The sequence below is a fragment of the Amblyomma americanum genome, chromosome 7 (assembly GCF_052857255.1).
Source record: "Amblyomma americanum isolate KBUSLIRL-KWMA chromosome 7, ASM5285725v1, whole genome shotgun sequence".
Taxonomy (NCBI): Eukaryota; Metazoa; Arthropoda; class Arachnida; order Ixodida; family Ixodidae; genus Amblyomma; species Amblyomma americanum.
In genome coordinates this window covers 117,066,105-117,081,161 of record NC_135503.1, presented here as the reverse complement: position 1 = coordinate 117,081,161, position 15,057 = coordinate 117,066,105, and the positions used below count along the sequence as shown (strand labels likewise).

Here is a 15,057-nt window from a genome sequence, read left to right as displayed (position 1 = left end):
CACAGTCATGCACTATCATCGCAAACGACGCTGATCAAACGCTGATCGATGCAACGATTAAAGAGGATAGCGGCATTCATTCGGTGCCTATTGAGGACAGTCAGGAGGAGAATCAGGTTCCTCCAGACGGTGCAGCGATCAGTAGAGTCGAGGAGCCGCACGTTGTGCAGTCAACCACGGGTGTTGACACACACCAACACCCCTTGATCCCTAGAGCGGAGGTCGGCTCTGCGCACGTGCCCGGGAAAAATTCGACCAGCGATCAGACCATGCAGGCCGAATATTGCGAAGCAGCCGAGCATGTGCATAGTAAGGCTAATGGCGCTGATGAGCGAAACGGCACGGACTGCCTTGCCGGACGGGTTGCCCAGTGTGACACGTTGTTGCCAGTAGAAGCGCCAGTAGGCCAGACAGCGTTTGGCGAAAGCGGCGTGTGCGTGCAAACAGCATGCGCATCATTCACAGCTGCGTTGGAGAAGCCAGCCCCACAGCTGGGTAGTCGCGACTGTTTGGAGCCAGAAAACTCGTCTAACGCGGCGATAAGTTGGGCGGAAGATGAGTGGAGTCCCAGCAGCGACGACGGTAAAATTGCTCCACGCCCTGAGAGAAGCAAAGTTACAATGCCGCTTACAGCGGCGAACCGCGACCCATGCTGCGATCTCATTAAGGGTCTGGTCAACTGGCGGGTCGCAAACCTAGAGGCCGGTGATGATGAATGCAATGAGCCGACCATGCCACATTCTAAAAGGCTCTCTCGATATGAGCATTTAGAGCCGTTCGCGGAAGCTTGCGCCCCATATGCGCAGACCGTCGGCGGCTCCACCGAGGTAGAAGATGAGCAATGCAACCGGAGAGCAGGACAAATGCCAGAATGGTGCACGCTGCATCAAGTAATCTCCAGTTTTATGCCATCGGGCCACGTGTTCGATCCTGGTGGATAAAGACAAACGCCTAAAGATCCCAGCCTTAACTCACTCTGCCGGGTGGCGATAGGTGTAAAGATGTACTTGTGGCTCGAGCACACAACGAGGCAGGGGGTGAGAGTGGGGGAACATGAGCAGTTTACTGCTAAAAGACACTGAAGATGGTTGGAAAGGCTCATGCCAGTGGGCTTATTCTGTATTTTGTGAACTGTTTTCCTCTCTGAGGACATATAATCCATGTCTGGCGAATAGCGCCGCGTCACAACGTCTGTATTGCCCTCATTTGGATCGGGTTGCGGTGTATATGCAACTTCATGAAAGCTATGCATTGATTGAATGTTTCTTCATTCAGTATTTATTTACATGCCGTTGCTTGTGCGATTTTTGTAATGCTTTTACGAGAGGTTTTCATTTATGCTTGTCTTCCTGTAACTGAGATATCTGCATGCATGAAGGCAATTTTTTAGTACTCTTTTCGCTATTGCCATAAGTAGTATGTGAAGTGCCCCTCCTTGGTTTGTGTTTTTTTTGTGCTGGTACTTGTGCTTTCGCGCGTTTTGTATGTTGTTGAAGGCCGGATGCATTGTGCTATTGTGGGCTTCGGTATGTTGTTTGTACAGCAAGTGTCCCCCCAACATTCTTGGTGGGGAGGTGTTAAGTGGAAGCCCACGGGGCCGATGCCCCCCCCTCCCCCCGCACCTGTTACCAGGAGCGATCATGCCCGGGGAGGGGGGGGGGAATGAGGAATGTACGTCGAGGCGTGACGCCCGCTTAGGGTGAGAGCTGCGCATTCCACTGGGCTCGCGACAGCCCACGGGGACAATGCCCCCCCCCCGCACCTGCTACCAGGAGCGATCATGCCCGGGTCGGGCCCTGGGCTCCGCCCACTAGTACATACGATGCAATTGCTTTGCTACTGGTCCAAATTGGGCGAGAGCTAGATTACTCAAGCTCCGCCCAATTATCGGAGGGGTTAAAACCCGCGGGAAACGACGACTTGAGACGAGCGCGCCGAGTCTCAAGCTCGGCCGTTTTTAACAGCCTTTTTTAAACAGCCTTTTTTTAAACTGCCTTTTACTCACCTGCCTTTTTATGTCAGTGCCGTATTTAATAAATAAGTTTTGTTCTAAGAAGCTGGAATTGCTGCCCCAACCGGCAACGTGTCGCCGGACGAAGACCTGAAGTACTCTTCGTACTGCTAAAAGCCGTTCAATCCGAAGGAGAGCAGGGAAGTTTAACTGTGTCTAACCCTGGCCTTGACCCATGACATTCAGTTGACCTTTGACATTGGGTGACCTTTGGGTTGACCTTTGACCTTAAGAACATTCAATGGGGTAATGTGAAGCCACGCGGTGAGTAACCATGTGTGCAGAATCTTTTCGCTGAATTGCAGGGTTAGCCAAGTTAATCCACTGCCAATTTTTTTGCACACATCGCGCCCTTTCTGAGGAGCGCACAAAAATTCAGTGCTACGAGAAAATTTCCTCACAACAAATGAATTCGAGCGCAAAAAGCTTAGGCAGCAAAAAAAGAAAAAAATGCAGCGCAACTCCTTCCCTGCTGAGTCTACGTCTAAGAATTAGCATGCACTAAACCAAAGTAATGTTCCACAGTCTATAGCAAGGAAACTACAGCTCACAATTGGCAGCGAGGCGCCGGAAGTAGCAAGGAAATAAGTGTCCTTAGGGCATGTAGTGGCCGCTGATCCGGATCACGAGAGGGAAATAACTACAAGGATAATTACGAGGTGATATGGATCATGAATGGCAGTTTACCAGTATCCCTCAAGAGAAAAATTTACAACAGCAGCATCTTGCCGGTACTCACCTACGGGGAAGAAACGTGGAGGCGAACGAAAAGGGTTCAGGTCTAGATAAGAACAACGCAGCGCGCTGTGGAAAGAAAAATGATTGGTGTGACGTTAATAGACCGGAAGCGTACAGAGCGGGTGAGGGAACAATCGCGGGTCAATGACATCATAGTCGAAATAAAGAGAAATAAATGGGCTTGAGCAGGGCACGTAATGCAAGAACAAGATAACCGCTGGTCCTTGAAGGTAACGGAGTGGATTCCAAGAGAAGACAAGCCTAGCAGCGGGCGGCAGAAGGTTAGGTGGGCGGATGAGATTAAGAAGCTTGCGGGCATGTAGGGTGGGCGCAGCTTGAAAAGGACAGGGTTAATTGGAGAGACATGGGAGAGGCCTTTGCCCTGCGGTGGGTATAGTCAGGCTGATGATGATGATGAGAGTTTGTCTCGGTCTTTATGCTGCAGACGGTCTTGTTGAAGAACAATGGCGGGAAGGCTAACCCGCCGATGCTGGTGATTCGCAAGACGGGAATGGCTGCCGCCTGGCTGGACTTTGTGGACCTCCTCGACAAGAACGGAGGTCGGCGGGCATACTACAAGGAGATTCAAAGGTAAGTTGCACCATTGTTGCCTGGCATACCCAAAAATTATAGACAAAGACGTTTTTGAACAATGTTTTTGAGTGCAGTTTTTTCATACATTATAAAATTTCACTTTAACAATCAATATATCTGCAGATCTCGCTTCGATAGGCATGAATTTTTTCGTTATTAACGCTTTTGCTATCCTCAAAAGCGTTCGCCGTTGGTTTTCTATGGCAGTCTTGACTGCACGATGCGATCGATGGAAGCACTGTAAAAGAAATATTTTGCTACATATCAGAATGATGGACCATTATCTTCAATATTTTTATGCGAGTACCTTACAGTTTTCCAATATACAAAATTCTTATTTGAGAATTTTGGACATGACTAAGGCAGTAATCACTCATTGGAACGCATCCCTTGTAGTTAATCTAGTCATCATTGTCATCTTCAGCCTTACTAAGCCCACTGCAGGACAAAGGCATCTCCCATGTCTCTCGAATTAACCCCGTCCTTTGCCAACTGCGCCCACCCCATGCCTGCAAACTTCTTAATCTCATCTGCCCACCTAACTGACTGTCGCCCCCTGCTGCGCTTGCCTTCTCTTGGTATACACTCCGTTATGCTTAAGGACCAGCAGTATTCTTGCCTTCGCATTACATGTCCTGCCCAAGTTCATTTCGTCCTCTTGATTTCGGCTAGGATATCATTAACTCGGGTTTGTTCCCTCGCCCTAGTTAATCTAGTATCTCAAGTCTACTCCACTTCGTGGGACTCCCTTAAATACGCCAGAATAGCCGAAGGCTTCCTGTGAGAAAGGGTACTAATAGCGAGGTGCTGTGAAAAAAAATGGATAGGGTTTTAACGTAGTTAAAACGAGTAGACGTGCGAAGGCGCCACAGGATTGTAGGGTATGATAAATATACAAATACCGTGCAGGCTCTACGGGTTACCGATGCCGAGCGAGGCGACTATGACCGCACACCTCGCCCTGGAACGGGCGGTCTTGACAACTCTTGCGGCCAGTGTCAACGAGACCGGCCGCGAAGCCGTCTACACGACGGTCGCGCGTCTAGAGTCCCTCTTCAGCAACCTGAACGGCTACCCGCTTTCCAGAACCATACTGTCCCTCTTCAAATCCTCGGGAATCGTCGCGCAAAGCGGCGTCTACATCACCGACCGCCACTTCCTGGCCGCCACGGACTGGCTGCTGGGCAAGTTCAGCAGGCGACAGCTCCTGGAGCACATCGCCTGGTGGTTCGCCCAGATATGCGTGGTGATGGCATCGCGCAAGGCGAGGGTGCTGGTCACGAGCAGCGAGGACGGCTCGCGGATGCTTAAGACGTCTCGATGCCTCGAAACGGCCGCAGCCTGGTTCGGCCCGGCGCTGTACTACATGAGCGACGCAGAGGATTTCGTGGCGGAGCGCAGAGAAGGCGTGGACAGGTTCCTCCGAGGTCTGACCGCGCAGACGCAGAGGGCACTGGCGGCGACCACGTGGATAGACGAGCATACGAGGCGTGTCATGGAACAAAGGCTTCGCGACCTCAGAGTAGTGGCCTGGATGGAGCAGCTGGAGAGCAGCGGTGGCCCGCCTCAAGATCAGAGTTGGGGATCGTTCTCCAACTACTGGTACGATCCCAAAAAGGTATGGCCATATCTGTAGCAAATGTTTAGAATGCCCCAAGTGACGAGAACGCGGAACACAAGGAAAACGATGCTCATTGTTTGGTGTTCTTAAAGAAAAGGGCGCGAAATGTTCACGCTGGCCCAAAAATGGAAGCATACCAAATAGCCCAGAAGAATGCCATTTGTGAATAAAGATAACAGGGGATCTATACGGGGGCGCAGAATCATGAGTGGGGCGGCGTATTTGATTCCTTGCTGTCTTCGTTCATGTCTGTAGCGCCGTTTTCTTTGAAGATTCATTAAAAACAAAGACAGCGAGCTGCTGTGTTACTACACTTGGCATTCGTTGTCTGTTCCGTGCTACATATGCTCTACAAAAACATCATCGCCATCATCATCTGCCTCACTACGCCCACAGCAGGGTAAAGGCCTTTAACATGTCTTTCCAAATAACCCTGTCCATTGCCAGCTGCGGCCACCCTATCCCCGCAAACTTCTTAATCTCATCCGCCCACCTAACTTTCTGCCGCTACCCGCTATGCATGTCTTCTCTTGGTACCCCTCCTTTACTCTTAAGGACAAGCGGTTATCTTGCCTTCGCGGTACATGCCCTGCCCAAGCCCATTTCTTCCTCATGATTTCAATTAGGACGTCATTTACCCCCGTTTGTTCCCTCACCCACTCTGCCCGCTTCCGGTCTCTTAACGTTACACTTATCATGTTTATTTCCATAGCTCTGTGCGTTGTCCTTAACTTGAGCTCAACCCTTTTCGTTAGCCTCCAAGTTTCTGCCCTTTGGGTACTCAGATTATCAGTAAGATACAGTTGTACTTTACAATATTTCTTCTTCCCGCTCTCAGTCAGTACGACATTGAAACATTACAGGCATTGTATACTATTATGCACATTAAGCCATTGTCCCGTCCTCAATCTCCAAGTTAACAGGACCCCTTTCCTTCTGTCTTCCAATCTATCAGTCTACATCCTATTACCACTCCTTTTCCTGTCAAAACTTTCCTGGATCCAGCAATTAACCGCCTGTGTCTTGGCCACTCCCCCTTTGTGTGTATGTGCCAGCAACGTCTGAGGCCTTCCTTCCATCCTTCCTCTCCATTACTACTAAGCTCGCGTCTACAGGAGAACTTGCATGTTCAACATTTTCGCAAAACAATTCTGAACTTTGGAATATAATAAGATACTCTTGTGGAAATACATTAGGTAATGGTACATTCTTCTGACGTGTACGAAATCTTTTATTTGATCTGTTTCCATCCATTGCATCGAACAGTTAAGACGTCCATAAAAAACAAATGGGGAACGCTTTTGATTCTAGCAAGAACGTTAATAGAAAAAAAAAGCTGAAGATTGACATTAGGTGATCTGAGAATATACTGACTGCTACAGTGAAAGATTACACTATATGACAAAAATTGCGTTCATCAACGGTTTCCCGCTCAAATTTAGTTTTTCATAGAATTGTTGTTTATGATTATGAATGGCAGCGGCTAATCGTTAATGAAGAATATCCTGATAATCTCCGATTTCCGTTGTAACAAGATCTACAGAAAGTGGCGTGACGAGAACAGGGTATTTTATGTGCCTGGCATTACACGGCTTGCGCGCGACGAAACCGTGGAGCAGGAATTCCTGGAGAACTGGATCACGGCAGCCGGGCACCGACTGCGGGAGAAGGGCGCGGCTGGGCTCCTGCGTGAAGAGAAGTACTGGCTTGCCTCGCCGTACCAGGGAGTGCTGTACGCATACCTGACCAACCTGGTGGAGGTATCCCATGCTGCACTCGCCGGGCCGCTGTTCTACACCCAGAAGGAGGCGGGGGTGCTTCGTGCCGCCAGCTTCGGAGGCCTGGCCACAGCCTTCCTCGACGCAGCGCTCAGGATGTTCGACCTTCGCGTGAGTGAAGCTCGAAGCGCGCGTTTAGCGAAGAGGTTCTACAAGTTAAATGGGTTCTGAAAGGGGAGCTAATAAAGTTGCTGTATGCCTGGGGTATTAAAGCACGCCTCTTCACGAGTATTGTTCAGGAAGTATTTTTTAATGTGTTTTGTAAGCACAGAGTTATCAGTGGTCATAATATTATTAATAATTGGTTTTTGGGGAAAGGAAATGGCACAGTATCTGTCCACATATCGACGGACACCTGAACCGTGCCGTAAGAGAAGGGATAAAGGAGGGAGTGAAATAAGAAAGGAAAAAAGAGGTGCCGTAGTGGAGGGCTCCGGAATAATTTCCACCACCTGGGACTTTCTGATAATAATAATAATTGGTTTTTGGGGGGGGGGAAGGAAATGGCGCAGTATCTGTCTCATATATCGTTGGACACCTGAACCGCGCCGTAAGGGAAGGGATAAAGGAGAGAGTGAAAGAAGAAAGGAAGAAGAGGTGCCGTAGTGGAGGGCTACTGAATAATTTCGACCACCTGGGGATCTTTAACGTGCACTGACATCGCACAGCACACGGGCGCCTTAGCGTTTTTCCTCCATAAAAACGCAGCCGCCGCGGTCGGGTTCGAACCCGGGAACTCCGGATCAGTAGTCGAGCGCCTTAACCACTGAGCCACCGCGGTGGTCAAAATTTGAATTTCAGCGTCTTTGTGTCTTTCCTTTTCCTCTGGTCACATTATCCACGCTGGAAGGTCGGCGCTCCTCCGCCGGCGCCACCTCCGAAGGAAAGCTTCCTGACCCGCCGGAGCTACGCGGCTTATTGGCCGCGGCCATGGTGGCTGCCTGACGCTTGACAGAATCTAACAAATAGCCACCTCTCAACTTGTATACGTATACATGCGAGCGACGGAGGAGGGTGCCAGCATGAAAAAGTCGCCGGGAAAGGCTCGCCAACTTTCGCTCGTGATTGTGGGTCCTCTGCTTCGTGTAGAAGTGTATTATTTCGCTCAGGTGTTCATGACACAATGTAGTGATTGAGCGAGTTGATGCTCTCTCCTCGGAAAGTGTTTCCGAGCCCCTTTAAGCCACGATGCTATGGCCATAACTTTTGGAACGGGCATTAGCATATACCAGGCACCCCTGCTGAATTTAACCAAGATGTTGAAGAACACTAACTAACAGAGACGAGCGCAACCACTTGAGTACTGTATGTATTTCCTCTACTTAATGCACTGAAAGTGCTGAATGTATTTCTAAAGCCAGCCGTTACCTCATAGACTGTTAAGCTATAAGGTGTTTTGCATATATGGCCATAAAGACTGCTGGCAGGTTTTCCACAACACGGTGGGCCACAACACGGTTGCCATCTGCCGTAGGCTCCGGACAAAGAAACATAAGCGAAATTTGGGATTGGAGATTTTAGTTCCAGAGCACTAAATAATATAACGCTAAGGGCACTCCAGCTAAATATAAGAAAGATTTAAAACAGACTGAGTAATGTTCAAAGTCGCACGGCCTAGTCAACAGGATGTTATCGTTTTAAAGGTTAATGATTACTAAATTATAATTGGGCACCTATCTAAACCCTGGTTTAGGCCGCCGCAATGGCTGAGTGGTTATGCTGCTTGGCTGCTGACCCGATAGACACGGGTTCGAATGTGGTGGTCGAATTTCGATGGAGGCGAAATTCTAGAGGTAAATATACTGTGCGATGTCAGTGCACGTTAAAAAACCCCAGCTGGTCGAAATTTCCGGAGACCTTCACTACGGCGACCCTCATCGCCCGAGTTACTTTGGTACGCTAAAGCCCCCATAAACCATGAACCATGAAACACTGGTCTAAGTATTAAAGCGTGAATTCGGAAGTCGTAGATCGCCTTCAAGAACAGCCAGCTGGAATGTTTGCGCCAGGGTACCATTTATGTAGATTTATTTGACCAGTCTGAAATGAAACCTGCAAAAAAAACTACCGCGTAACAGTGGCGCTATTTCAACTTCACAAGCCGCATCTCCGAGAACAAAATTAGATTTTCACTGGGAAGCTGTCCTGCGTGGGGCCTCGCCTGTGCTTTGCACTTACGATTGAGATTTGCACCAGCAGCTCTCAGTGGAAGGTTTCGCATTTCGCGGGCTTATTTAAAGGCCGCTAAAAAAAGCTATGGGAATGGTACTCTGGGGAAAACATTCCATCAACTTGTTTTGCAGGACAATCTTCAAATCCTTGACTGACACTTTGTTTGTGCAGGTAGTATGTTCAATGATAGATATTTATTCTTTGATAATTAACTAAAGAATAAAAATATTTGCTGTAAACGAGGTCAAGCAGCTGTTGGCCAAGCCACCAGGCGAAGCTGATTTGTTCGCGCCTCCGCGGGCTCGCAACCAAGGCGCGGCTAACGTGGCAGTATTTATTTTATTTTTTCACCCTCAAGGTCAGGGACGACGCCGGATTCTTGGATGGCTATGACCGCGTGAAGTAGCGCTTTCACACCAAAAGCATGTTTGCCGAACTAAATTATGAATTCCTTCATGAATTTCATTTTTGTTTAAATGAGTTTTTCAGGCTTCTCATTAAGTCTAAAGGAAGCTGCCCTGAAGTTATAGATAATCATAACTGGTTTTCGGTGAAAGGAAATGCGCAGTATCTGTCTCGCATCTCGGCGGACACCTGAACCACGCCGTAAGAGAGTGGAAGTATCTGTCTCACATCTCGACGGACACCTGAACCGCGCCGTAAGGGAAGGGATAAATGAGGAAGTGAAAGAAGAAAGGAAGGAAGAGATGCCGTAAATTTATATATAAAGTTTGAATCTAGGATGGTTACTTCCAGGTTGCAGAATTCGCGGCCAGGAAATTGTGATCCCGAATACAGCAACCTGAACTTACCCGTCAATCTTTCATGTCCCTGCTGCATTAAAATACGGTGCGTTTCCCGCGATAACTGTAGCGCACTTGGTACACGCAGGGAATCCGAATCGAAGGAGGCCAGCCCAGGTCTTGGATGAGTCCATTCGCCGAGCAGCAGCTTTACAAGAGGCTCAGGTGCAGCAGTGTCAACGGCGAAAACCTGCTCCAGGTGGCGAGCCTGCGCGTCGCCTGGGACGCCTATAAAAACGACTCAGGGTAGGCCGCCGTAGACTTGGCTGAGGCGTTCATAACCTAATACGCATAGTCTGTAAGGCATTGCCTAGACAGAGCCTTCATGTGTCGGGCTAGCCTATTACACATAGTTCATGAATAATATTCACCTGTTAGGCATCGTGAAAGCGTAGTCTTCACATGTTAGGCATCAGTTAGTAATCGCAAAGGCCTATCCTTCACCTGTTAGGCATCTGTTAGGCATCGTTAATGCCTTGTCTTTACCTGTTAGGCATCGTTAAAGGGGTCATGACATGGTCGTTCTTCATATTGCATTTTTGTGCTTCAGTAACTAATACAAGAGCTTATGATTCAGTTTCCGAAATTTGGCAGCCCTGGACGTGCTCTATATTCCAAAAAATGCGATCGAAATTGAGAACGGGAAAATCCTCCCACCGGCAGTGACCGCCATATTGAATGCTGTTGTGACGTCACCAGGGCATACACGGAGAAACGTCGTCTGCTTAATTGCTCTCGTTGCTGCAATGTGCGCAGCGAGGTCTCTTGTTCCCTACACTTCCGCGGGCGATCGAAGAAAGCGTAAATAATAGTAACGCAGTTATTCTTCGGTATAGGTATAGGGTCCGGTTACACATGGGCCGATAGGACGGCGATCTGTTGGCTGGTCGGTGTACATATGCCATCGCAGACGCACTGGTCTGTCAAGCTAGACCGACGACGACGCCAGCACGACCAACGACCCCGTATCGCAGTAGTGTAAAGAGTGAACTTAGTGGGAACTGGCAGAGTGTGGTGGGGGACTAGCTGGTACGACATTCTATAAACTTAAGGCCTTTAAGTTTGATCATTCTAGCCACGGCGACGTACGCGATGTGCGTGCACCAGCGAAGATGTGCTTTCATTTGGTGCCTGCGCATGGAACCTATCGCCGATGCAATTGAGCGACACGGGCAGAAAACGCCGCACGACGGTGCCGCTCGTCCCTCGTCGCCTGGGCTTGTGCGGCCGAGCGAAAGCTTCACGCCGGGTGGATAGACGGCCCGAAAAACTGCGTTTGTGTGCCTTATCCGTATAGAAAAAAGCGAAACGAGCGGCTGCATTTCATATCTTCACACTGTCTTACTAATCAGCGGGGAACTCTTGCCAGATGCTTGAATTTCGGCCGACGGGGTACCGCCGGCCCCTTTCGTGACGAGGCCTAGCGAGTACGCAGGATTCGTGTGTGCGATTTCGGCGATCGCGGAGAGCGAATTCGCAAGTTTTAGCGCCTTAAAATAGCTGTAGAGCGTAATTTTGGCCACAGTGCCCTCAAAGCGAAGACTGCCTACATCGCAGGGCGCGAGTACAATAAGGGGAAGTGCCGATATGTGACCCGGTCTGCACAGCATGTGCTGAAGGCAGCCACCAGCAGCCGTCGGCATCGACTGTGGACAACAAATCTGGTTGTTTTCATTAATTCAAGTAATGACCGAACGTGTTTTTAGCTAGAGCTCATTAAAATTACTGATGACATAAGAGAAAGCAGATACAATGAGCGGGAGGCGCCGGTCCTACGCGAAGCGTTTCTGAAGCATGCGATATAGCATCAGCGGCGCTTATTGCAGTGTTATCATAGTGTGCAAATGAGTAAAACTACAATTTGTGAGCAATACTACGTAATATTTAAGATAATGAGAGCCCACCTTGCGTTTTATGCCAAGCAAACGAGCAGTACTGTTTGCGCACTGCTATGTGAACAACCCCAGCGCGGGGCTGCAGTTGTCGCGATCGTCGCATTCCTAGGACACAATGCGCACGCAGAGTAAACGCTAAATGATGTACTAATAATTTCATGCACTCATTTAGACGGCGGCGACTATTCCTCGGTGCGGGCAGTGAAAGCATTCGAGTCGCGTAGGGTTTTGCAAGCGGCTAGCTTGCTTCCTGCAAAAGGGTTCTATACGAGCCAAAGGGAATGTACGTTTGACTTACAAATGCACACATGCAGTGGGGAAGTCGTCTCATTCGGCACTTTTCTCTGCTTCTTTCGTGCCTCAAGGTTACTCTAGTGCCACCTTGTGATAACTGAAGTTATATTATCGAGCCGATGAATAACGGACAAGAAATTGGTAGCCAGCTATAAAACGCCGCCGCTTTCACGGCGCACATCGGCAAAGGCATGCACGGCACGTGCCACTTTTCACATACGGGAGCATTTGACGGCTCAAAAGAAACCACACTCATAACATAAAAATAACATGTTTATGAGCGCAAAAAATTAAACAGGTGTCCATCGATTTCTGTTTCCTCAACAATCAGAAAAGGGGTGCCACGAGCAAGTCCGCTTTTTTAAGGATCACTCAGGTCGCGTACTAAGCTGACGACGCGGGGTAGGTATGCCCCTCAGACGTCAGCGATCAGATGTTGCCAGACCAGCAAGCAGTTCTCAGAAGAAACGGAAAAAAATCGCATTAAAAATATTTAACGCACGGAATCAACTGAAACTTGGGGGAATTTTAATTTAACAAGTTGAGAATTAAATGCGATAAGCAGGGTATGCGTGAAAATAGGCTGTTATGGCCCCTTTAAGGACTAGTTTTCACCTGTTAGGCATCGTAAAAGCCTAGTCCTCACTTGTTAGGCATCGTTGAGGCGTAGTCTTCACCTTTTACGCATTTTTACGGCGTAGTATTCACCTGTTAGGCATCGTAAATGTGTAGTCTTCATCTGTTAGGCATCGTTAAGGTGTCTTCACCTGTTAGGCATCTGTTAGGCATCGTTAAGGCGTAGCCTTCACCTGTTAACCATTTGCTACGCACAGTTCAGCCATTTCAGGCGGGGTCATGAGCTTTGCGTCCTTCCTTTGGCACGTGCAGTTTTTGAAGGAACACTGAAAAAAATTGGAAAAATACGTTCGCCTACGTTTAGTTAGTACGAACGTCCTATCGCGAACAGGTGGATTTTACTGAAAATAGAAATTTTGTTAGTTCACAAAGTACGTAATCTTTGAAATACAGGTATCACGGCTACCTACAGGTTTTGAAAACTGCATGGCATTGATTTTTTGGTGCTGATCTCTGAGGCTAGTCTACATCGCCATTCACACAACGATCACAGGTATTTTCGTTATGTACAGCCTCCGTCAAAAGTATACAGCCGAAGAGGCTTGCTTATAAGTTGTTTAGCGGGGCTCCCTAGAACATCTAGCAATACAAAGCTTGGGAGGACTAAGGACTAGAAGCCATTTATCATTCTAGGGATTGCAGTCGTTGAGTACGCATAATCACGCACTCTGAAGTCCTCGCAAGCAAACCCCTTGGGCTGTATACTTGTGACGGGGGCTGTACGTCACGAATATGTATAGAAATGCAGGACAGAAACATTCCAGTTTCAACTCCACCTATAAAAACAATAAATTCGAATTTTGTTGCCAAAGGAACGTCAACGGTTCCCAAAAAAATTGATAACATTTTTATAGGAACCGTATTTGTATGCAGTAACCACGTTCCTTTAAAACGACCGGAACCACCAATGTTGGCTTATTTACTTTGACTCACGCGTTCCTGCAGTGACCTAACGTCGGGCGAGCAGCTGGACATATTGGACTGGTCGGGCAGCCTCCAGCTCTACACGCCTGACCAGATTTTCTTCCTCACCTACTGCCTCCGCTTCTGCAACACAGGCATCAGCTGCGGCGCTGCAGTGCGCAGTCTCCCCTACTTCGGGACGGCCTTCGGCTGCGGCAAGCGCCTCACTGACGAAGACGAGAAGAACCAGTGGCGCTTATTCCCATAGTTTAGTTTTAGCTGCTCAACTGCTTATGGAGCCCAGAGCTAACTCATTATCTGACATAATTTATGCATCAATGAAGTGTGGGCCACGAACTTACCGACACTGAACTATGCTAACATATAGATGCCTCCGAACGACATGCTTCGTGGGTAATGACCTTGATATTTGTGTTTGGCACATAGTTGTTCTAAGTTGGCGCTGGACGTCGATATGAAGCGGGAACGGCGAGCGCAAAAGCGCGTCATTCTTCCCCTTTTACTTTTTAGTCACAACCGCCATGCATTTCCTGTGTGATTTCTGAGCGTTTAACAGTTTTAAGGAAGGCTGGTGTCAGGAGAGCGCTGTGAAAATAGAAACGCATCAGTTACGAACGATAGCGGCAGCTTGACTGCTTGCAGGAAATTTGCAGCCAAAATTTTTGTTTCGGAAAAGTTTAGTTGCTTTATGTTCTCGAGTTTTGTTCTCTGATTTATTTGCCTGGAATTTTGTACGTGCAAGCAGTAAAACGTTCTCGGCAATATACGTTTCGCGAGACTGAAAATGGGTAATATATAAGTTTGGTTTGGGGTAGCGCTCTCACCTTGCCTGCACCGAGTTGCAAAGTGAATGGTGTCATATGCTGTGTAAGCTTTGTGCCGCCAATAATATATAACAGCTCGAAAGGTGCAACTTGAGAGTTTGTTGCTGGGTCTTGCCTATGTTTCTCAAATGCATAATAAACCACTGTTAAACGGCTATCTGTTTCACAAAACCATAAAATCCTTTACGAGGAGGCAAGCTTTTTGTTTTCACTTGTCTACAGTGCGTAAATAAAGACTGCAACGTCGTAAGTACCTAACGTGTTGTGGGTTATCGCGCAGTCTACTAGATACCTCCGCACATTGAAAAATCCGCATCAAATGCCACATGAGAGAATTTATTTCCAGTTTTGCCCAAGAGGCACCATAATTGCGTAAATCTGGAGAAAAGTAACAAAAAAGTGGCTGTGGCTCAACTCAGCCTTGCCAGGATATACAGAGCGAGAGCTCTGGTAAGCATGGTGAGACACGGTCTAGCTTTGGTTCACCTTTATTGTTTGAAGGCTTCAACGAGAGAAAATAACGTGGTGCATGACATGCCACAAGTGCAAGAGCGAGCGTCCAGGGCGGCGGTTGGCGCAGCTGCGGACGTGGTTGCCAAGTTCAAGAGCCAATCACGTGACACATCACATGACAACTGGCGATTAGGTGCGGCCCAGCAGCAGCCGCGCAGCTGCGGCGACGAAGGTGAAGATGAAGATCAATGCACCTGCCTCACGCGACTTTGCACCAGCGGCGCGCCTCCCGTTAGAGGTCAAATCTAAGAGCC

At 48.4% G+C, this 15,057-nt stretch overlaps 1 protein-coding gene across 3 annotated transcripts in view; it reads left to right on the top strand.

Annotated features, from left to right (window-relative positions):
• The window catches only part of LOC144097410 (neprilysin-2-like), a 42,230-nt gene extending 27,689 nt beyond the window's left edge, over nt 1-14,541 (top strand). For 2 of the 3 annotated variants that reach the window (XM_077630139.1, XM_077630137.1), the window contains 5 exons: nt 3,195-3,340; nt 4,253-4,961; nt 6,584-6,853; nt 9,806-9,963; nt 13,488-14,541. In XM_077630139.1, coding sequence (XP_077486265.1) covers nt 3,195-3,340; nt 4,253-4,961; nt 6,584-6,853; nt 9,806-9,963; nt 13,488-13,713 — 1,509 coding nt within the window. In that variant the 3' untranslated portion in view covers nt 13,714-14,541. The remainder of the gene's footprint in view (nt 1-3,194; nt 3,341-4,252; nt 4,962-6,583; nt 6,854-9,805; nt 9,964-13,487) is intronic. The other variant, XM_077630138.1, reaches the window with a different exon arrangement.
• The last annotated feature ends 516 nt before the right edge of the window (nt 14,542-15,057 follow it).